At 36.6% G+C, this 24,285-nt stretch overlaps 2 protein-coding genes across 3 annotated transcripts in view; one reads left to right on the top strand and one right to left on the bottom strand.

Annotated features, from left to right (window-relative positions):
* The first annotated feature begins 1,107 nt into the window (after positions 1-1,107).
* Positions 1,108-8,652, top strand: nup88 (nucleoporin 88). The gene is made up of 17 exons (XM_059549908.1): positions 1,108-1,381; positions 1,453-1,622; positions 1,708-1,833; positions 2,051-2,137; positions 2,295-2,468; positions 3,737-3,923; positions 4,014-4,164; positions 4,976-5,074; positions 5,157-5,247; positions 5,477-5,581; positions 6,035-6,187; positions 6,510-6,635; positions 6,815-6,880; positions 7,104-7,184; positions 7,319-7,445; positions 7,570-7,688; positions 8,346-8,652. Exons 1-17 carry the CDS (start codon positions 1,145-1,147, stop codon positions 8,407-8,409), a joined length of 2,163 nt encoding a protein of 720 aa, XP_059405891.1. The 5' UTR covers positions 1,108-1,144; the 3' UTR covers positions 8,410-8,652.
* Positions 8,653-10,818: 2,166 nt separating this feature from the next.
* LOC132140867 (rab GTPase-binding effector protein 1-like) overlaps positions 10,819-24,285 on the bottom strand; it is a 40,666-nt gene continuing 27,199 nt past the window's right edge. Inside the window, exons 10-19 of one of the 2 annotated variants that reach the window (XM_059549906.1) lie at positions 24,015-24,119; positions 23,794-23,910; positions 20,852-20,950; positions 20,228-20,368; positions 17,069-17,258; positions 16,364-16,375; positions 15,407-15,462; positions 15,060-15,158; positions 14,200-14,316; positions 10,819-12,211 (exon numbers count right to left, since the gene is read on the bottom strand). In XM_059549906.1, the coding sequence (XP_059405889.1) occupies positions 12,110-12,211; positions 14,200-14,316; positions 15,060-15,158; positions 15,407-15,462; positions 16,364-16,375; positions 17,069-17,258; positions 20,228-20,368; positions 20,852-20,950; positions 23,794-23,910; positions 24,015-24,119 (1,038 nt within the window). In that variant the 3' untranslated portion in view covers positions 10,819-12,109. The remainder of the gene's footprint in view (positions 12,212-14,199; positions 14,317-15,059; positions 15,159-15,406; positions 15,463-16,363; positions 16,376-17,068; positions 17,259-20,227; positions 20,369-20,851; positions 20,951-23,793; positions 23,911-24,014; positions 24,120-24,285) is intronic. The other variant, XM_059549907.1, reaches the window with a different exon arrangement.

Below are 24,285 nucleotides of genomic sequence, written 5' to 3'. Positions count from 1 at the left end.
TTATCTTATGCAAAAAGACGCAGAAATAATTTAACCCTTTTATTAACCAGATATTAATAAATATTATTTCCAAGAAAAGTAAAATAGTAATAATAAGTTGAGAAGTAGCTTTCAGTTTGGCCAAAGGTTCAGCTAAGAAAAATTACATTACAACTAACTAAACAACAACCTTGCAACAACATGAACACTGGAATAAAATTAAACATTGATGTCAATCATTCATTTCACTATCATTTCAATCTCTGACATGGTCTTACTCAGTCAATATTAAAGATATCAAAGTTACATTTTCACAAAATGTTCTTTAACTTATGAAGAATGATCTTACATAGAATTATTTTTTTTAATCTGCAGTGTGGGTATGTTGCAGACATAAATATTTATTACTATATATATATATATATATATATATATATATATATATATATATATATATATATATATATATATATACATATGTATATATATATCAAATGACTAAAACCTTTCATGAATATCTAAGAACATATTTCATTTTAAAATAAAAAAGTAAAAAAAGATTATAATAATTGTGTTTATTGTTGCTTAATATTAAGCCTATTTTTTAGTGTTGGTATTGTTAACTGAACTAAAAATATTAAACTAAAATATTTAGTAATAGTAAAATTGTTTTCATTAATTGAAATAAAGCAAAAAAAATAAATACATCTGTAAATAAATAATAAATAAGCGAAAATTTGCCTCGGCAACTAAATATAATCTATACATTTAAGGTGTTTTAATCATTTATTTAACTTAAAATGTAATATTTCGTATTGTATATTAAATATATGAATTATGTAATAAATTGTATTATTATATTCAGTTTTAAAGAGCTAGGATTGTTTTGTTTTACACAAATGATGTCATTCTGGTCATTATCGCAAAATAAACCCAGATAATGTCGAAAATATAATTATTTTGATTTAATAAATGCAAAATATTATTTAACAACTTTTATTGTATGTTTTTTTTTATATAATTTCGTATTTCTAGTTTAGGGCTAAATGACAACGCGCTTTAATAAACGACATATCCCATGATGCAACAGAAAAGTTCTATTCGTGTAGCGTCATTGGTGAATTTCTCTGACGACTTTATTCTGTCCGTGACAACACAGAAAAACATGGCGTCGTTCGCGGGAGACCGTTGGAGGGAATCGCTGAAGAACCACGACATCTTCACTAAATTACAAGACAGGCTTCATTTAGAGCCTCAGGGCACAAGCAAACGAATAGCCAAGAACCTTACGTTTTGTCTGAACGGTGACTTGTTCATATGGGATTGTGTTGAGAGTGTGTTTTACACCACAAACCTGCGACAGCTGAACACTGACGGCGACACGGACACTTCGAAATACCAGGTCAGTGAGTTTGAATAGAGTCTGTCCGATGTAGTTATTTCTCTGACTATGTGTCCCGTATCTCTTTGCAGACTCTGCTGTGCATCAACCCGCCGCTGTTTGAGGTGTGCCAGGTGCTCGTAAGCCCGACGCAGTATCATGTGGCTCTCATCGGTCAGCGCGGAGCGACGATACTGGAACTGCCTCAGCGCTGGGGGAAGAGATCAGAGTTTGAGGGAGGACGCATCCAGATCAACTGCAAGTGAGTTCGCCTCAGGTTGAAGAGAGCTGCATTATTCCTCCGTGCTGCCGCAGGTTCTGTAGTGTTATATGTATCTCTTTGACAGAACGATTCCCGTGGCCGAGCGTTTCTTCACCAGTTGTGCCTCGGTGACGCTCCGGCAGGCCGCCTGGTATCCCAGTGAAACCGAGGAGCCTCATCTGGTTCTGCTGACCTCAGATAACACCATCAGGTATCAGGAATAAATTACTTGCAGAGGTGTTAAAGGGATAGTTTACTCAAAAAGAAAACGTTTTGTCATTAAAAAGTTGTCTATGTTTACTCATCCTCGTGTCTTTCCAAATCCATAAGACTTTGGTTAATCTTTGCAACACAAATTATGCTATTTTTTTTTAATGAAAACTGAGAGAAAAACAAAATGAAAAACAAAACGAAATTTTTTCCTCCAGATTTTATAATCTTAAGGAGCCACAGTCCCCTGCCAAAGTTTTGTCTGTGTCTCAGGTGGACGAGGAAAGCATTGTTCATACAAGAGGGTAAGTGCAACTGTTTTCTTGTGATATATTGGTGATTTTATTAGAAGGTATTGCTAGAAGCTTTCGGTATTCTGCTTGCAACTAAAATTCAGGTATTAGGATATAGATTAACAGATATATTTTGGACAAAATAACTTTTGTGATGTCTCTTTTATAGACGTTCCTATGCAGCATCTCTGGGCGAGACGGCTGTGGCGTTTGACTTTGGGCCGCTGGCAGATTCTCCTCGTCTGAGCGCTCTGCGTATGAAGGCAGAGCTGCTGGTGTATCCACTCTACATACTGTATGGAAATGGAGAGACGTTTCTGAGCTATATTTCTCTCACACACAGGTAACGAACACATGTCTTTGACCCTGTCATGGTGTGGTGACAATACTCTCTATTAACAAATCAACATTATATAAATATATATATATATATATATATATTAGGGCTGCACCCTAATAGTCAACTAACCATTAGTTGACCAAAATTGTATTAGTCGCAGAGGAAAAGAAATCCACAGGTGAAGTCACGCAGTCCATGATTGACAGATTTTTAACGGCTAGTCTGTGGTAATACAGTACATCAGGCAGGACATCCAAACACTCGTCTATCATTCATCGACCTCAAATATGGCTAATCATCTGAAATATGCAAGTATTAGTAACTTTACATGGCTGCTCAACAGGTGTTTCTGCATCGATTCTGCAGTATGTGCACCGTAGTGGACCACTCTTAATATGAACACTTGAACAGTGTTTAAACAGAGTAGAAAGGTGCAAGGTTTCTAAAAATAATAATAAAGTATAATTTATAGACTACAACGAGGTTTAATCTGGCCCGCAGAGAAACACAGCTCGTGTCGCCTGATATAAGGAGACATAAATCCCCGGTTCAGAGCTTCACACTTGTACAATACAAAATATTTGTGAAGTGTGTTGCTTATGTTTGTCAACCTGGCTGTGCTGAATGTCTAAATGACAGCACATTAGTTTATTTTTTTTATTTTTTATTTAATATATTTTAATGAGTACATTACAATATAAATTCATTAGAAAGATTACATTATTATTTTTGTATTCTGATGGAAAAATCTAAATATTGTACCTGGACACCTGCCCAATGTTAACGTGAAACCTATGCGGTTACCTATATTGTTATACTATTATACAGTATGCAGAGGTCATTTTCCTTATAGTATGCAGTGTTTAATAAACAACTGTGAGGTGAAATTTACTGCAGACCTGTAGCATATAGCATATCATGGCCTCTGTATCAGGATCACATTGTGACTTTGTTGCCAATGCGTAGCCCTATTATAATATTTGTTGTACTGACTTTGAGACTAATTCGATTTTTTTTATTTTTTTATTAATACATAATGTGTCTTGGCACATAACTGTAATGAGATGTAGAGTAAAATATGTATGAATAATGTATATAAATGTATAATGAGTATTTGTCCTGATGTTCACACAGTTGCCCTGAATTTGTTTCAGCACATATTTGTTGTGGATCCGAACAGATATCTTTGTTTAGTTCCTTGTCACAATAATGATTTCTTAATGTGATGCCTGTGAGATATCTGCTCCATTTATCTTCAGTCTTTCTCTTAGTGTCAGTAATTTAGGGAAGCCGATGGGCCCATTACCCATGTACCCCGCGGCAGAAGATAATTACGGCTATGATGCGTGTGCTGTGCTCTGCCTGCCTTGTGTGCCAAACATCCTGGTTATCGCCACTGAATCAGGAATGCTGTACCACTGTGTGGTGCTGGAGGCCGAGGAAGAGGAGGATGGTGGAGTAAGACAGTCAATACATCTTCTAAATCCTCAAATGCAGCTCGTGCAGTGTGAGAGAGATGTTGAGCCCCTGTGTCTGTGCTTCGTTCAGGCTGTAGAGAGATGGTCCAGAGGCTCAGAGACTGTGCCCTCGCTTTATGTGTTTGAGTGTGTGGAGCTGGAGCTGACACTCAAACTGGCTGCTGGGGAGGAGGAGGAGCTTACAGAGTCAGATTTCACCTGCCCAATCAGATTACACCGAGGTCAGGAGGTCACTCAAGCACTCGCCACACCAAGAGGCTACATCATAATTTAAATACTTATGTTACACCCTAATGATACTTAATTTGCTGGGGAAGAGAATCAAAATGCTTTGGGCTATGTCATAAAATTACATTTTGATACCACAAACCTCTTTGCATACTGTCTGGGTTTGCAAGTATGCATTAGTGCTTAGAAAATTTCTGCTTGGCTGTTGGCAGATTTGGCCCCACGTTTACTGTGAATGCTAAAAATATTTGAAAGAGCTCTTATTCTGCAAGATGTCATGGGTAATAGTCGGCCAGCGTTTAATTAAAAATCCACTGGATACTCTACAATTTCATGAACTTTCTGCAGACTTTGAAAAATTCCACATTTTAGAATCGTTAGGAAGTGTTTTTGCAAGTTACTAATACTATTATTCTCCGGAGATGCATTAAATTGGTTGAATGTAAAGACATTTGTAAAATAACAGATGACTATTTTGTTTCATTAAATGTTTCTTCATTTCAAATCAAATCAGCACAATAGATTTGAAATCTTCTTTAGGATGTATGTAACCTGTTTTAGGAGACGAGAGTGAAGGCTGATGTGCCCTTATGGATAAAAAAAGTTATAAAATCTATATTCAAAATATTAAATATAAAAAAAATAGGCATTTTAACTTTTTTGATCACCTTATATTACGTTTGTGAAAAGAAGCATTATTTATTATTTCAAATTATTATCAAATAGAAATGTCAAAAGAACAGTTATTTAATGTAATGTTTTTTAATGTTACTATTAATTTGTATCAAAACCCCTCTGTTTCAGACCCTCTGTGTCAGCACAGGTACCACTGCACCCATGAGGCCGGTGTTCACAGTGTAGGACTCACCTGGTTCAAAAAACTGCACGGGTTTCTGGAGTCTGGTGAGTACATCCTTTACTTGGGACATTGAAATATTTCCCATCACAGTGTTTGAAGAACTCTGTGTGTGTTTTGATATTGCAGATGAGGAGGATAAAGACAGTCTGCAGGAGCTGGCAGCAGAGCAGCGCTGTATAGTGGAGCACATCCTGTGCACCAGACCTCTCACTAATAGGTAGAAGAACTCTCACAGGAAATGATTATTTCAGTGTCATGGCACCAGAAGCGACGGTTAAAGCTAAAAGCCAGATCTCTTGTGAAACAAAAGCCCAATTTGCAGATGTTTAAGCAAACCTTGAGGGACGATGAGTAAGCGCCGTAGATTACTGGTGCTTATTTAAATTCCCCTCTCGTCTTATATCTCTCTCTCTCTCTCTCTCTCTCTCTCTCTCTCTCTCTCTCAGCTTGCCGGCTCCTGTTCGTGGGTTTTGGATCGTGTCAGACCTGTCCCTGGGAGCCACCATGATCTGCATCACGAGTACCTACGAATGTCTCCTGCTCCCTCTGCTGTACGAGACAAGCACACTCTGGCTCTTTCCATGTTTGTTAGGGCAGGGTTTCCCAAACAAGGGGATTGTGAGGGAACTGTAGGGGGTTTGTTAGTTTAGGCAGGGGAAGCTAATTACAAATCATATCAAAAGAAAAAAATCAAACAGTGTAGCAACTCTTTAATGTGCTGCACGTTTCTAAATGAAGCATGCTGCGTATTTCATTATAATTATCAGATCTTTTTTCTTAAATTGAATTGCTGTCAACATTTTCGTTGATACCTATCCATAATGATAATAATTATTAGTTGTAGTATTATTTCCAAGCACCAGAGAACATGCAAATGTGTTGTTTATATATTTAAGGTGTTCAGCTGACAAGAATGTTTGGGAATCCCAGTGCTGAAAGTACATTACTTGCTATCTGGTTTATATGATTTGATCAGAAGATTTACTTTTTAAATGTGTCTGTAGGAGCTCTATTCGTCCCCCGTCCCCTCCGTTGCTCTGCTCTCACCCGGGGGCGGGGTCAGGAAGCTCTCCTCTGCGTGGATTGGCTGAAGACTCCTTCGAACAGCATATTCGCAACATCCTGGCACGCAGCTCAACCAATCCATTAATGCTGAGGTAAAATGTGACTGCTTCTATTAACTTTTAATAAAAACCATTAAAACCAATTTTAGATTAAGTGAATAATCACCTGGAATATCAGCTGAAAAACTAGTTTAGGCCTGCTAGATCATCCTGGTCTTACCCTTTAGAGCTGGTAGACCATCTTGAACCAGCAGCAAACCACCTACAAATTCCCTATTGGAGCTTTTTTTTTGCATTGTATTGCATTGGTTATATTAAACTAATAGGTCTCATTCTGAATGTATGTTTTCTGAACTTTAGTGAAGCTGTCGTTGAGGTTGTCACATCCTTGTGTGTGTGTGTGTGTGTGTTTTAGGGCAGGTGATAAGGACTCGTCTCCTCCTCCTCCAGAATGTCTGCAGCTGTTGAGCAGAGCCACACAGGTGTTCAGAGAGGAGTACATCCTCAAACTGGGCCTGGCGCATGAAGAAATGCAGAGAAGGTACAAGATAAAATTGTTTTAGGATTATTTTGTTAACTGCAATAGAAATATGCTCAGTAGAGTACAAAAGTGTTGCACATAAACCGCCTAATCAGCATTTCTTGTTTAGAAGTGTGAAACTGTTGCAGTCCATGTAAATACATCTGTGATCATTTCTTTCATGATTGTCCTCTTTTCAGAGTAAAGCTCCTGACCGGCCAGAAGAATAAGCAGCTGGAGGATCTTGCTCTTTGTAGAGAGGAGAGGTGACCCCAACTTTGCCTGAACAGCACATACAGAAACACATTTAGCTCCGTTGAGTCTTTGAGAAGAGCTACAAATAGAAAGCAAAAGCTCTTGTTGTTATTGAGTGTGGTGGACATTGGTAATATATGAGTGGGCTCTGCACAGAAGAGTTATTAACACTGTGGTATATGGCAGTATGTGCCTGTGCTAAAGATGGTAAATGTGATTGATTGTGTGTTGTAGAAAAAGCCTGAGAGAGGCTGCGGAGCGGCTGGCTGATAAATATGAAGATGCCAAGTACCGTCAGGAAGCCATCATTAACAGGTTCACCTTTCTTTGAAATTAGTTACATTGAAAAATGTTGAAATGGGCATGATTTTCTAAACCCAGAACTCCCTTATTGTATTTATTGTAAATAAGATACAACCGCTTGAGTGTATCTGTGTGTGTGTGTATAGAGTTAAACAGGTTTTGGGAAGTCTGCGGAGCCAACTTCCTGTGCTGTCAGACAGTGAGAAGGACATGAGGAAGGAACTGCACACCATCCATGATCAGCTCCGTCACCTTGACAATGGAATTAAACAGGTCTGTTTAATGCAGATGGTAGTCTGATATGTACCATTAATCCTAGTTAAAACCTGCTTTGTTTTGGCACTGTTCCTCTGTTGTCATTTCCCCAGTGTCACTGTGTGCTGTCATGTGTTGTCAGGTGAACATGAAGAAGGAATATCAGAAGAAGCAGATGAATACAGGAGCCCCTCCGGCTCGCTCCAGTCTAACACTCAACGCCCATCAGAGGAAGTGTGTCCAGGGAGTGCTGAAAGAACAGTATGTACAGAGAGTTACCACCTGCTTTATTTCACACGTATACAAAACACCAAATGTCAACGCTAGCGCCATTCATATGTGTATTCAAAGACGCTTTGCTGAGGTCTGTTGTTGGTCCGTGACCATCTCTTATTCTGTAGCATGTATAGGTCATATTATACCCTGAAACCAAGTGAATAAAAAGAAATGACAGATACAGATTATAGAAAATAGAAATTACACATTTTATTTTTAAAACCATGACTGTGTTCTACAAGACCGCAAATATAGGATTATATGTAGTCTGTGATGTGGGTGAAAAAAAATCTCATATCTGTTACTATAATGCAAAAAATCTAATTACTGTTAAAATCCCTGCTACTGTTTTATATAGACTTGTTCTTATTGCTGTTACAAAAAAATAAAAACCCATTATGCAAAAGACTAGTCCTTATAACTTTTATGCAAAAAAAAAATCCCCTTTTACTTAAACAAAAAATCTCCCTATTTCCATGAGCAAATCTTAACTTTGTAACTTCAACGCTAAAAAAAAATCATTCTAATGTAGAAAATTGATTTAATATATGAATATTAATATATATTTTTTTGCATTAAGTGATGAACGTATATAACTATTGTTAGTCCAGTGATCCTGAACGGCTTGCTTCTGTCCTGCAGGGGAGAGCACATCGCTGGCATGATGAAGCAGATCAAGGACATCAAGAATCATTTCAGTTTCTGACCATCAGCAATCAGCAGTCCTCAAAGGCCAATAGATGATAATTTTTATTACATCCAGTGAAAAAGAACCAAACAGCATCTCCTCAGACTCCTTTAAAGTATAGTATTTGACCCAAAGCTCTCATATTCAGAAGGGCTTCAAGAAAGAAATATCTTGGATTTTTGCATAAACTTTTTTCTTTTTTTAATAAGTAGTATGTACATGTACACATCTCCTGGACAATAAAGCATTCTGTACTTTGAAGTGAGTCTTTCCTGTGTATGTTGCTGTGAGTTTATCAGCTGTGTGACAGCAGTGTTGGGCATTGGCGTTATTTCCTGAATGGAGACAATGGCTTATCTGAAGAGGTCGTGCTGGATATGAAGACTTCCCCCTCTTTTCCTTCCCTCTAATCACAAGGCAGAATGTGACGAGGGAAAAAGATCATGTCGAGAACAAGGAGCTTGAATATTTACTGTTGTGAGGAGAAGGAATGTCCCGGGTTCAAAAGATGATCAACTCAACTGTATCTGTTGTTTATTACCAAAGTTAAAGGGATAGTTAACCCAGAAATGAAAATTCTTTTACTCACTGTCATGTTCCAAACCAGCAAGACCTTTTGCTCATCTTTGGAACACAAAATAAGATATTTCTTATGAAATCCGAGAGCTTTCTGTCCCTGCATAGGCAGCAATGCAGCAGACACATTAAGAAAGGTAGTAAGGACATTGTTAAAGTGGTCCATGTGACATCTGTGGTTCAACCATATTTTTATGAAGCTATGAAAATAATTTTTGTGCACAAAGAAAAAGGTCAACTATTTTTTCTCATCCATGCATTCATGACAGTACCACAATGCATGAACGAAGGTCTTGTTGTTTTGGAAGGACATGAGTGTGAGTAATTTGAGTGAGCTACCCCTTTAATCTTGATTGCTCTCTACAGTAATGTACTGTTCCTTTACAAGTAATTTACTTTGGATATTTATGGGGCAAGCCAAGGCATTGGAAGCCCATTTCCATGATTCCAATCAATTATGACGAAAAAGTAGAAATTATCATTATTAGTCATATTTCTTGTCATGATTGACGTCATCATAACTGACTTTTCATAATTGACTTGTAATTTTGATATATTTGATGTCATAGACTATTCAATTTTCACTTGTTAATTACTACATTTGAATAATTTCTCAATTTGTTTTTTTTTCTTCTCAATTTTAACAATTAAAAGAGAAGTCATTTATGACAAATTGATTGTCAACTTTTTGTCATCATAATTGACTCGTCAGTTTCGACTGTCATAAAGTCAGTTACCTCATTATTTAGCCTTTTTTTATATCTAAATTGATTTTCTGCTTTGACTTGTTATAACTTCCAACTCTTCCCAATCTCTGCTTATGGCAATTCAATCCTTTTCCCATAATTTTGACGGTATTAATTTAGACTTTGTCAACTGATGTTTTATTTCATAATTTTGACTCAATTTGACTCGAGATTTGTCAGTAGGCTATTATAACTTGATAACAAGCATAACTCATATTTGTAATGTCACAGAAATTACACTGTGTTACTAAACTAAAGATTTCAAATGTAAATCGCATTAAAAACAATGTATAACCACATCTCAAACATTTAGGCGATCATGGGAAGGAAAGCGAACAAGGGGAATGGATCGACTGCTGACTTCAAATCCACATCAAACTTAACGTTTCAAATTTTTAGTTTTATTATATAGATATATACAGTGATATGTACACAATAAAGTATATAAATCTGCAACACAGCATGCAAAGAACAGAAACATAACTATTGTGAAAGTATTTGAACTATCACTCTTCACAAACCTAGTAGAAATTACTGTCATGAACGATAAATTATACTGACAGCAGAAAAGTATTTTTAAAACATTTTTTTTATTAAAATGGTAGTCTTCTCTCCCCACATCAGTTATTAGAGTTCAAACAGGGTCTTAACCAAAAATGTAGTTCCTAAAATATTGTGACGTCAAGACTACACTGAGGTGAATCGTTTCTGTTGCTCTGTAGTGAAACAAGAAGCCATTTATGTGAGTATGTCTGCGATGTGAAGACTGCACGGTAAAGTGAGCGCTGAAGTGCAACTTACAGATATTAATATCCAAAACACACATGGTCTTAATATGATACACATTCACACAGGAGAGCTTCATCATCGTTATCATCATCATCATCATCGTCAGCTCGCTATAGTGTTGTTAAAGTTCTGTGTAATCGTGAGATGTAGTTTATAGTGGTTGGTTTTGCTCAGGAAACTTCATTCATTGTATTTATCGATGTAAAAAGCCACACATTTTAATACAGGGAATATTTTGTCTAAATTCAAATTTAACTTAACTTTACAGCCTGAATATATATAATTTTATTTTTTTTTAAAAACCATGCCATAAAATCACATGCCACTTCTGGTCTTGGTCTTGTAAAAAATAAACTTTTTTTTTGCATTTAGACAACTGAATAAATCACAAACACTTGTTTCCTGTAGCTGAGTTACATCACCTGGTATCCATCATTTTAAAGTAAACATGAGCCAGAGAATTATTTAAAACCTTTAGCCCTTTCCATGTTTTCATTTTCTCAATATGATTTAAACGAATATGCAGCTTTGAGAATTTAACATGATCAACTGGTTTTGTGAATCCCATATGCTATTGTTCACGCCACATCCAAAACAGACATTATTATACCCTTTAACAAGGTACACAAGATGCCGCTGAGTCCCAAAGGACATCCCAATGACTGCAAATCATAAACATAGTGTGCTTTCATTAATATACAAACAGCAGAAGGATGGATAAAACACTTTCTAGAGCGGTCAGTGGAAGTGCTGTTGCCGTATATTCAACACAAATCAAGCGAAAATCAAAACCAGACGTTAACTGCAAAAATCATCAGATGTGTTTGCAACATCCTTCTGAAAAAAAAAAAAACACTTGCACACAGAAAAATATGCAGAAAAAAAAGTAGCAGTAACTTCAAGCAAAGGTCACTAATTTTGTTAAAATTGGCAGGAAGCGAAAAAAACAAAAAACACGGACTGTGGAGAACTTGGAGGATGAAAAGCGTTGACACAGCTAGTAATTACATCCCAGTGAAATGATTGGCGGATGAGGAGAAACAGTGTTGCTTGTGAAAACGCAGGAGGTGGGTCAAAAAGGGAATCACAGTCTTGTGTATTAACTTAACTAACGAAATATACACAAATAATCTGTATACGAGCATGTACAAAACACTTCAGAAGTGTCCGTTTCCTTCATAGGTCACCGCTGCTAGCTTAGCAGATGGAAGGATGAGGAAGGAAGAGGAGGAAAGGCGGAAGAGAAGGGAACTTTGGGAATGGGACGGTCATGTTAGTTGATCCTCACGGACCCATTCTCTCATTTCCTGAATTGAGTGAGGAATAAAAGCAGCTTTCATTAAAAGATTGACAGATCTCTTCTCGGGATCCGCTTTTGGAGACTGCATTAGAAGGGACAAACCCTCCACTCAAATTGAGACGGGAGTCTTTTCGTGCTCTTGAGAACACACATGTCCGAGCTGGAGAAGTAGAAGGAATCAGTAGTGTCACTTGAGTCTTCCTCACTCAATTTGGTTTATCTTGATTGAGTCGTGCCCAAGATCTTGGGTACACAGGTGGAGTGTGTGTGTTTATCTGGACAATAGAGTCATAAGGAGGAAGTGACATCATGTCTCGGGAAGCTGGCTGATGTCTGTAAGGTTGGTGTCATTGAGGATGGCACAGATCCGCTCTAATGAATCCGCTTGTCGGATGCGCTCCAATTGCACCTGTAGGGAGAACAAGAACACTGTATCTCCTGCTGGACACATGTGTGTGTGTGTGTGTGTGTGTGTACTACAATGATCCCAAAAACAATCAAGTGTTTATCCTAATTTTTATTTAAATGGAGGACTAGGAGTGTCTTTAAAACAAACAAAAAACCTTTTATTTTTGAATGATTACATGTATAATTCTTTAATTTTTAAAAATGTTTTGTTTAAAAAGCTACATTTAAATTATAAAAAAAAACAGTAATATTGCTAAATATTACTACAATTTAAAAAACTGTTTAATATTTTAATCTATTTGAAAATATCATTAATTTCTGTAATGTAAAGCTGAATTTTCAGCATCATTTCTGCAGTCTTCAGCATCACATGATCCTTCAGAAATGATGGTAATATGCTGATTTGGTGCTCAAGAAACATTTCGTGTTGAGTTTGAAAATAGTTGTGCTGCTTAATATCTTTGTGGGAACAGTGATGCATTTTTAAAGATTCTATGAGATTCAGAAGAACAGCATTTATATAAAATAGAAATCTTTTGTAACACCACAAAAGTTTATAATATTGTCTTTACTGTCAGTTTTGATCAAGTAAATGCATCCTTGCTGAATAAACGTATTGAATTATTTATATATATATATATATATATATATATATATATATAAACGTATATATATATTGCTTGGATTTAATGGATCTGAATTGAAAAATCACAATATAATAATCAAACTTTTATTAACAGTTACATAAAACAAAATATTTTTTACAATAAATATAAATAATAATTATTCTTCAAGTTTTATGTTCCATCAAATAAAATAGTTTTTTAAAAATTGTGCAAAAAAATCTACAATTTTGGAGATTTTTGCAGAACAAATGTTACATATTGCAACTTTGGTGTCCTCTCGTATAGGGCTGTCACTTTTGTGAAAAAAAAATCCTGTTCGATTTTTGAGACATAGGCAAAGTGTTCATTGAATCGTTAGTAAATTGCCTATATTTGACGTTGATCCGTTTTTCAACGCCAAATATAGGCAAATCCACCGACAACTAAACAGGCATTAGGGCGAACGTAAAGAGGGCGCTTGAGACGCGCACAAGTCAGCAATGTGGACTGCCATAACATCAATGAAAAACATTACTGAAGGCTACATTGATATTATGCACTAATAGGCTGTGTGTGTGTGTGTGTGTGTGTGTGTGTGTGTGTGTGTGTGTGTGTGTGTGTGTGTGTCAGAACCTGCAGATGCTGTGTGACGCGCGTTCGCTGCGAGCGTATAGTGACGAGCTGGACGCGCTCCGAGAGAAGGCCGTTAAAATCGATTCCCTGTTTTCGTTTTCGAAACTTGTGTTGGTTGGTCCGATCGATTGTGCAGCTTTTGTGACAAGCTTTTTTTGATTGTGACAGCCCTTTGACATGCTTAATCTTTGATAGGCAGACGCGTGATAACAGCTCGACCGTGAGTGAAACCTAAGCGCTTGCGAACGGATGGGAGGGGCGGCTGACATTCATTTTCGGTTTACGTTTCCGGCTGCTTTTATTTATTTCGGCCCGAAACCGATAATGCCATTTCGGCCGAAAATGTTCGGCAGCCAAAATTTCGGTGCACCCCTAATATATATATATATATATATATGTGTGTGTGTGTGATAGATATATAGATATATATATATGTGTGTGTGTGTGTGTGTGTGTGTGTGTGTATATATATATATATATATATAAACACTACTGCTCAACTTGAAAGAAAAAAAGTTAGTATTCAATAATAATAAATGTATTTATTATTTAACAATTAATTCATGTTTGAAATCATATTACATCGACACTCCTAGTCACATGAGCTGTATAAGAGCACAAACTATCAAGGAACATTTACTGAAGAAATTCCTAGATGTGCATCAAAAAACAAAAATCTCCGTGATCAGTCTTGGCATGCTGTGTTGTGCCTCGAGCAGTCCCTGATGTTCTACTAGTGAAATGTGCTCACCTGAAGGGTCTGGGACAGCTTGACGAAATCTCTCTGGACCTGCTCGCTGACATCCAGCTCTGTCTGAAGTCTCTGCGCCTTGTCTTTCTCTTCAAACACCTGAGTCTCCAAAGCACTCTACAACACACACAAACATTTTTTAATTAGGGTTTCAGTTTACTTTAGAATACATGCATTTATTAATGTGCCCCTTTTATGGGTAATGAAAGTTCATATTTTGGTTTTGGGAGTCCCCAACAACAGGTTGAGATTCATGCAAAGTCAAAAAACACTTTCATTGTCTTATAATATTCATGTATTTGTAACTTATTTGCACAACGATTTGCTCAAAGATGAATTTTTCCGTTACCGGGGACACAGCAATTTTACAAGCACCACATAGTGGCAAACAATGAATTTGCTATTTTTTTCATTCAGACCCACCTGAAAAGACCAACAAGTTGGCGGGCAATATGCTAACAGCTTGGGATTTGTTTTAAAAACTACTTGTTTCAATGATTCAGAGTCGACTCAATAACTTTATAAATGGTGCACTTTCAGATTTTAAACTCTGCAGGATGTTTTCATTCAGTTAGAGTTGTGTTAACCACTGCATGAAAGGTCACTTTCAGAAATCCACAATAAAAAAAAAATAAAAAAAATGCATGCTTTTGTTAGATGTAAATCCAATACTGCTGTTTGTATGTACTTTTATTTTCTAAGAATTCTGCTTATCTTATCAAAAGATCCATCACATGCACAGGAAGCACTGAGTAGACTATGAATTTGGCAATGAGTTTTTATGAGAAACATAACTCAAAGATCAGCAAGCAGTAGTCTAGTGCAAAAGCAGAGCGCAGTGATCACATGGGGGCTCAGACCTTGCTGCCGATGGCATCTTTTAACTGTTGCTCCAGACTGTTCTTCAGACCCTGGACACTCTCCAGCATCTGGCTCTTCTCTGCCAAGCTGCTCTCCAGCTGTTGTAAAAACCACCAGATTGGTCAACAAGTACAGACAACAACAAAACATTGATTATAATAACTAAAAATACTGTAGGAAAAAGACTCCTATTATTACTACTACTAGTTCCATATACCATCAAATACCATGTCATGTAAACATTACTTATTAATATTTAATACATTATTAAGAAAATGTACTTCTCGAAAACTATTATTCAAATAAATAAATAAACTCAGCAGTATGCCTTGAACTTCTGCCCTACCTGTTCCTTCTCACTCTTCACTCTTTCCAGTTCCGTTTTCAAGCTGGAAAAAGATGCTGTATGTTGAAACGAAAAAAACAAACAAAAAAACCCCAAGGTCACATGCTGTTGCTTTTTTTTGCATTAGTCAATGCATGGCTAGTTCTCCAATGACAAGAGCACAAGAACAAGCCAAGCCTTCTGCTCTGTAACGAGCAATCATTTGCTCAAACATCTGCGTGTTAGTGCTGCTGACTGAGCCAGAATGAAAACTCAAGAATGTGACTTGACAATGAATTCAACGTGACTTGAAAATTACAAGTAAATAGCTATGGGTGTGTTTTAGTCAAGCTTGGACTACTGTATCTGCACTGTGTCTCCTAAAGAACCCTTCCAAGCAGTATTACGGTTCCCTCTGAGCAGTGCTGGGGACTAACTAAATAACTAACTGAAAGATATGTAGCTGATATTTCATTGTTTTGAAACATGTTTACGCTACTGAATAGTGTAGCATTATATATATATATATATATAAATTGAAAGCAGGTAATAATTAGTTAAATACTGTCTTCCACCACCAACATCAAATGTTTTTTTTTTCCTTTTTTATTTTATTTTCACTTTCAATGTACTACTTGCCTACAAAAGACTAATTTGGCCAAGACTGAACTGCTTTAAACTGCTTTATTTCAAATGCACACTGAAAAGTGTGGGGTGACATTTCTATTATGTCATGCACATTTGTAGGAGCATGAACACATCTCAAGTTGAATTTCTCTGAGCTGAACCCAACGTCATGTGAAGATATGTTAGTATTAAGTACACAGCTAAATGAAGTAGCATGCTGTGATGTGGATGTGACAGAGCAGGTTCAGTACACACAGTGCTAATGGGTTTAGAGTGTGTTAGGATGCATCGGTGGTGCTACTACAGGCAGACACGACCTAGACAAACAAACAGTCAGGCAGGGATTCATACCTTCCAGGATGTCTGAACATAAGTCACCAATGCAGGGAGAAGTGGAGGAGAAAAAGATAGTTTTGAAATGCAAGTAGATAAATGTGTGCACTCCTCTGATTGAAGGAGCTTCACAAGCCCTTCAATGTGTTTCTTATATCTTATATCACAAAGACATTTCAAACTGTGCTTATTTTAGCCTGAAATTCAGCTGGTAACAGTTTCTTTATTATAACTAAGCATGAATTTTTTTATCATCTAGTGAAAGAAATAGCTTACAAATGAGCTGACAAAATGAATCATGATTAAATTTCTCTTCTTTTTTTAATGAGAACTTGATAAATTCCTAGTCTACTTCAAAAACATTTAGCATCATACAATTTTATTATAGAAATAAACTGAACTGAAAAGGCAGTGAATCAGTTGTATATATAAGTATAGAAGTTATATAAAGTATATAACAGTTATGTTTTATATTGTGTAGCTCATACTGCCGTTCTTCAAATCTTAATCTGGAGGGCCAATGCCAACCCTAATTAAACACACCTGAGCAAGCTCATCAAGGTGTTCAGGATCCCTAGAAAATCCCAGGTAAGTGAGTTTGATCAGGGTTGGAGTTAAACTCAGGGCAGTGGTCCTTCAGATTTGAGGAACCCTGGTATAAACCATCATGGTGTTCAGCTGTTAGCTTTCTTTGATTATCAAATTCATCTGCAATCCACTCACCGATCTCTTCTTTACAGCCCTCTATCTCCATCTGTAGAGTGTCCTCCATGTTCTCTTTGAGACACTGCTCTGCCTGAATCTGCTCCTTCAAGAACAGAATTTCAGCCTTCAGCTTCTCCTCCAAATGCTCTGCTGCTGTGTGAGCCGAAACAATGTCCTCCCTGTACTGCAGCACCAGCTTCTGAAGATCCTAGGTGGCAAAAAAAAAAAATATATATATATGTATGTATGTATATATATATATATATATATATATATATATATATATTATATATATATATATATATAAACAGTTCAAACTGTATAATTGGATGAGCTCAATAACCTTATAGCTTAGAGCTTATAACTGACAACTAAGGAAAATCCCAAATTCAGTATCTCAGAAAATTAGAATATTGTGAAAAGGTTCAATATTGAAGACACCTGGCGCCACACTCTAATCAGCTAATTAACTCAAAACACCTGCAAAGGCCTTTAAATGGTCTCTCAGTCTAGTTCTGTAGGCTACACAATTGTGTTAACCACTGCATGAAAGGTCACTTTCAGAAATCCATAATGGGGCACTTAAAAAATAAAAAAAAAATGCATGCTTTTGTTAGATGTAAATCCAATACTGCTGTTTGTATGTACTTTTATTTTCTAAGAATTCTGCTTATCTTATCAAAAGATCCATCACATGCACAGGAAGCACTGAGTAGACTATGAATTTGGCAATGAGTTTTTATGAGAAACATAACTCAAAGATCAGCAAGCAGTAGTCTAGTGCAAAAGCAGAGCGCAGTGATCACATGGGGGCTCAGACCTTGCTGCCGATGGCATCTTTTAACTGTTGCTCCAGACTGTTCTTCAGACCCTGGACACTCTCCAGCATCTGGCTCTTCTCTGCCAAGCTGCTCTCCAGCTGTTGTAAAAACCACCAGATTGGTGGTGGACACCTGGCGCCACACTCTAATCAGCTAATTAACTCAAAACACCTGCAAAGGCCTTTAAATGGTCTCTCAGTCTAGTTCTGTAGGCTACACAATCCTGGGGAAGACTGCTGACTTGACAGTTGTCCAAAAGACGACCATTGACACCTTGCACAAGGAGGGCAAGACACAAAAGATTATTACAAAAGAGGCTGGCTGTTCACAGAGCTCTGTGTCCAAGCATATTAATAGAGAGGTGAAGGGAAGGAAAAAATGTGGTAGAAAAAAAGTGTACAAGCAATAGGGATAACCGAATCCTGGAGAGGATTGTGAAACAAAACCCATTCAAAAATGTGGGGGAGATTCACAAAGAGTGGACTGCAGCTGGAGTCAGTGCTTCAAGAACCACTACACAAAGACATATGCAAGACATGGGTTTCAGCTGTCGCATTCCTTGTGTCAAGCCACTCTTGAACAACAGACAGCGTCAGAACCGTCTCGCTTCAAAAAGGACTGGACTGCTGCGGAGTGGTCCACAGTTATGTTCTCTGATGAAAGTCAATTTTGCATTTCCTTTGGAAATCAGGGTCCCAGACTCTGGAGGAAGAGAGGAGAGGCACACAATCCACATTGCTTGAGGTCCAGTGTAAAGTTTCCACAGTCAGTGATGGTTTGCGGTGCCATGTCATCTGCTAGTGTTGGTCGACTGTGTTTTCTGAGGTCCAAGGTCAACGCAGCCATATACCAGGAAGTTTTAGAGCACTTCATGCTTCCTGCTGCTGACCAACTTTATGGAGATGCAGATTTCATTTTCCAACAGGACTTGGCACCTGCACATAGTGCCAAAGCTACCAGTACCTGGTTTAAGGACCATGGTATCCCTGTTCTTAATTGGTCACCAAACTCACCTGACCTTAACCCCATAGAAAATCTATGGGGTATTGTGAAGAGGAAGTTGCCAGACCCAATAATGCAGAAGAGCTGAAGGCCACTATCAGAGCAACCTGGGCTCTCATAACACCTGAGCAGTGCCACAGACTGATCGACTCCATGCCACGCCGCATTGCTGCAGTAATTCAGGCAAAAGAACGAGCTTTCAGAAGGAGACCCAGTATTGAGTGAAGTACATGCTCATACTTTTCATGTTCATATTTTCAGTTGGCCAAGATTTCTACAAATCCTTTCTTTGTATTGGTCTTAAGTAATATTCTAATTTTCTGCGATAATGAATTTGGGATTTTCCTTAGTTTTCAGTTAAAAACCATCTAAATCAAAAGAAATAAACATTTTAAATATATCAGTCTGTGTGTAATAAATGAATATAATATACAAGTTTCACTTTTTGAATGGAATTAGTGAAATAAATCAACTTTTTGATGATATTCTAATTACATGACCAGCACCTGTATATATACACACAGATGCCAACTCTTAGGTGATCATGGGATAAGTATTTAAATGTAAATATATAATGTTCTAAGATTTTATTTAGCAATTTTTACAGATATTCTAAGATTTTTATTAATTCTCCTGATTTTTAATAATTTAAGATGTTAGAACATTATGAAGAAAAGTGAAATTACTAATTTCACTTTTCTTCATAATGTTCTAAGAGTTTTTTCTATTTTGCCCATCATTTTCAATTTACATTTATCTATCAGAAATATTATTTCCCTAATGTTTTCCCATCATTTTCAAAAACTATTAAAAAATAAACTTTTTTTAAATATATAATTTAAGATTTCAATTTTCCTATTTATGGTTCTATCTTGATTTCTAACAGTTTCCAAGTTTTCTAAGATTTTGTCAGTTTCCCTTTTTAATAAATAATTTCTTAGATTCATTATACATTACATACATTTATACATTTTCAGATTCAAATAATATTACTGATCAATAATATTCTATGATTGTAATGAGCATTGCCTCTTGGTATAATTTTTATTTTCCAAGAAAACATTTGCTCATCCTGCAGGCAAATAAATAAATAAAAATAGCTGCACACATGATGCATATCAGCCAATAGCGCCTTCCTCAAAGTGCATCAAGACATAATACGAACTCATTTCACTTTGTGTCATGCCTAACAACAGTCCTTAACCTCGTGTGCAGAATTACATTAATATGTGACATATTTTCTTATTAGGCTACAAGGATGGGGGACCAATCAAACAGGGTGTGTTCAAATGTTAAAGCTGACTTATAAAACGCAGTGGAACGGAATAGAAGGTACATTTACAGGTTGTAGTACCTGTACAGCGGTGGGCATGTGAAAGTCCTCTTGCTGCTGCAGCGTCATGTGAAGTCTGTGTTTACCCTGAAGACTCTCATTATCTCTCTGCAGTCGGTTCAGCTCCTCAGTCACCTGCTCTCTGGACTGTAGCAGCACAGCCTGAACACACACACACCACTTAGCCTTAACCCACTGGAAGCCACAAATGGTTTTCTAAAGCATATATCCAAGTAAAGTGGAAAACAATCCATTATAAAAGAGGTTTTTAAAGAAATTGGCCAATAAAAAAAATCAGTGACATTGAGAGATTCAACGTGCATTCCTCTGACAGAAACCTTCCAAGGGTGCTTTATTTAGGGGATCATGTCACAACAGAATGAAGTTTATCATCTTATCAGTGCAACTTCATATTGGAAGCAGATGTGCATCAAGAAAGTGCATGAATACTGAATGCCGAAAGGTGCATTAGTATAAATCAAATAAAGGAGAAATCCATAATAGGAAAATATTTAAACCAAGACATTGTTCATTAAATATTTTTCAATGAAAAAAATTAATAAAACGAAACATGTGCTTTCACTGAATGTCATCAGGCAAACCAAGTGAATGTTGTTGTTTAGGAGTGTGTGTATTTGGTCATACCATCTGTTCCTGGGTCTTCCTCTTGGCCTGGCTGAAGGCCTGTTGGAGAGCACTTATGAGAGATTCAGACTCCTCAACTTTCTGCTTCAACTCCGAGATCTGTGCCCCAGACAAATGAAAATGACTCCAGTCATTTGACTTGGAAGAACAGTAACATTCAGAGCAGACCATACATTCTTCACATTTGTGAAGAATACAATGAAAACACTGTGGCTGTATTCTAATCTCCCAACATCATTTTTAGTCAGCAAATACTTGCTCTTCTAAACAGCTGCCTTGTTAGGTACAATACTGTTCAAAAGTTTGGGGTCGGTAAGAATTTATTTGTGTTTATGCTCACCAAGGCTGCATTTATTAGATCAAACAAATCTCATTACAACTTAATGTTATATTAAAATAGAAAACGGTTGTTTTAAATTTGAAATTTATTCCTGTGATGGCAAAGCTGATTTTTAGCAGACATTCCTTGCATGATCCTACAGAAATCATTCTAATATGCTAAATTGTTGCTCATAAGACATTTCTTCATGTTAATGTGGGCGGAGCCGATGCCACTAGCTTGGAAGCACTTCACTACCGGATAATCGAAAATGGGCAAAAAGGCGGGACGCAGGTGAAGCTGAGGTGCTTGGATGCTGAAACCATGCCCGTCAATAGAGTGGTGGAACTATGATGACACTTTGTAGGCAAAACCCGGAAGCAAGTTAGCATTTTAGCACTTAGGGTTCCATCGTCCCGGAGTCAATGGGTTTTTTTGAATGGGAGTTTGGTTAAATACCTAAAATAAGGTCCGTGGTTCACACAGGCTCAAAATACTTTCATGTTTTATTCTATGACATAAAACACATCAGTTACACCCCTCTTGTAATTTTATTAAAATGGTTACGTTTCTTAAAGAAAAGACAAGTTGCTAAATAGGACTACAGGCCTGTCGTAGACATTCAATGTCATCTCACCAAACAGTTGATCAATTTACAGTATTTACAGTCGTAGTATCATTTATAGTACAATTAATTGTAGAATAACCAATTATTGATTTCCCACATTTTATATTGTTTTACGACAATGTTTTTTCATTAAACTTTTTTTGCCCCAAAATGCAACACAACTCTTTGGATGGAAGATGCTCTTTTTTCGTTTTCCCTCTGATGCAGAGACTCTGGGTTTGTAACCATAAGGTAAACTCCTGTGATTATTCCAAGTAAACACCACATTTACCAGATTAGTCGCGGTGAAAGTGAAACTTTAATGATGCATAGTGCTTAAAGCCACGTTAAAATTAAAAGTTTACAGCCACATGAAGCTGTTAGAAAGCATATGAGGATTTTCTAGAAGCAAGGATAAAAATAACATTTTGTGTACATTCCCTAACAAAAAGATGAAATGTGGTACTTTATTGACTAAATTAAGTTTAAACTTACCATATCCCAAAACTCTTAGCATATCCAACAATTAAATGCAATAGAATTTAACTGAATAGTACTAGTGGAGACACATTTTTAATTAAAATATTCATATTAATCAAGGATTTATTGACTTTTAATGCACCTTTTTTCGAAATGTACAGAAATATGAGCTTTCTTATGTTGTTTAGTTATGATTATTTAATTTATTCACTATACTATTTATTACAAATGTTTCATTTCAGTTTAAGTTTCATGGTATTCTGGCTTTGTTTTACTGCCCATTAAAGTCTGCAGCGTTTAAATTATGGTGTAACTTGTGTACTTTCATATATCTGTCGGCACTTCATTAGACAAACAAATTAGATCGTGATCTAACAAACTGCTCCATATAACAAAGCACTGTAAACAAGCGACTAGACCACTTAGCAACAAGAATTAATCTTTAAAGGTTTTTTTTTTCCTTTTTATAATGCAGATTATTCACTCAGTGCCAGTTGTCAGTCTGGGGCTGCCCACTTCTGCACATGTGAGGAATCGAATGCCGTGACAGCGTATCACATAAAATCAGTAACTGTTCACAATTAAATCCGCTTCCTACCTTTTCTTGTAACTCAACAAAATCCACTGCAATGAATGTCATCAGAGATGTTTAATTCACAATCATTCTGAGCATTATTCCGGCAGGTGTTCACATTAATAAGTCGTTCATATAGATTAAGCGATTTTCATTCAGTTCGATGTAAAAACAATAGCCCTAAGCATGTCTTGCATCCTTTAATGTTAGCAAACATTGCAAATTAATTGGTTGCAAAACAGTATCCACTCAAGTGTAACTTTTGTCTGGTACTTATGTTCCGAATTATTATTATTTTTTTTTTTAAATCACTACTATATATAGCCTATTTTATTCAGATGTTACTATAATTATTCTGTTAATGGTGATCAGCACCCACATATTGTATTTAATGTTGAAGTTACTGCATTGTGTCTTGGCATGACATTTCACTTTTTGCAGACAGTGAAAACGCAGAGTACCTACAATAACTTAAAAAAACTAAACAAAACAAAAAACCCGTTAACCTTTAAGTTTGAGATCATTTTCATTAAAACCTCTACTTTCCAGATTTCCAGTGTCCTACCCATAATACATATTTTTCTGGACAAATAACAATCTTTAAAGCCATTTTTCTAATTTTCACAGTCTGGAGCAGAGCGGCAGTCCACCTGTCACTCGATTAATAAGCAGCAAATTAGGAGTTTGAGGCTAAAGTTGTAGTTATTGGTTTGTTTATAGCGAAAATAAAGTGTGACCCAAAAATCTAAGTTTTGTGGCTTTTGAGATTCCATTTTGGTTAGTATGCTGTAGGGGTTAATACATAATTGTTATCTTGCTGATATGAAGAAATATTAAAAAAGGTGTAACATTACTTCAGTTTCCTCACTATATATGATGCTCCAATTAACATGTGAACCCATCCAGGTTTAACCTGTCAACAGATTTGTTTTTCACCAAATCCATCATAGAGATTGATTTACCTTGGCAGTAGTTTCCTCATTGGCCTGTTTGACAGAGTCCTCTAACTCCTGCCTCTCATCCATCGTCCGCTCCAGCTGATCATTCGCCTGCCGCAACATGGCCTGAAGCTTTTTAACCTAAAAGCAAAGGAAGTTCATAGTGTAACAATTACAACAGACTGTCCTTTTGAATTATTTCACCATGGGCCTTGTACGTGATATTAGTCACATAAAAAACAAACCTGATCTCGTGTCTCGGCCTCTTGTCCCTGAATGACCTGCAGCTGTTTTTCATAATTAGAGCACATGTCACATCGCCGCCCCAACTTCCTTCCAGCGTTCTTCAACTGGGGTGAAACCACATCAAAAACAAACACAAGTATTATGAAAGCATATTTAAGATATCATTTGCTACCCTTTCATCATATGTCCTTGTTATATTGCATGTTTAAACAAACAGTGTCTGGTTATCAAACGGAGGTAAAATGATTAAAAATCATGAATTTTTGATCC

This window comes from Carassius carassius, chromosome 5 (genome assembly GCF_963082965.1).
Source record: "Carassius carassius chromosome 5, fCarCar2.1, whole genome shotgun sequence".
Taxonomy (NCBI): domain Eukaryota; kingdom Metazoa; phylum Chordata; class Actinopteri; order Cypriniformes; family Cyprinidae; genus Carassius; species Carassius carassius.
This window is presented reverse-complemented; position numbering and strand designations above follow the sequence as displayed.

Excerpts from the sequence above, each read along its gene's own strand:
- nup88 (XM_059549908.1), top strand. The coding sequence starts at position 1,145 with ATGGCGTCGTTCGCGGGAGACCGTTGGAGGGAATCGCTGAAGAACCAC. Across the intron at positions 2,469-3,736 it reads TATATTTCTCTCACACACAG|TGTCAGTAATTTAGGGAAGC; the intron begins GTAACGAACACA and ends TCTTTCTCTTAG. Across the intron at positions 5,248-5,476 it reads ACCAGACCTCTCACTAATAG|CTTGCCGGCTCCTGTTCGTG; the intron begins GTAGAAGAACTC and ends TCTCTCTCTCAG.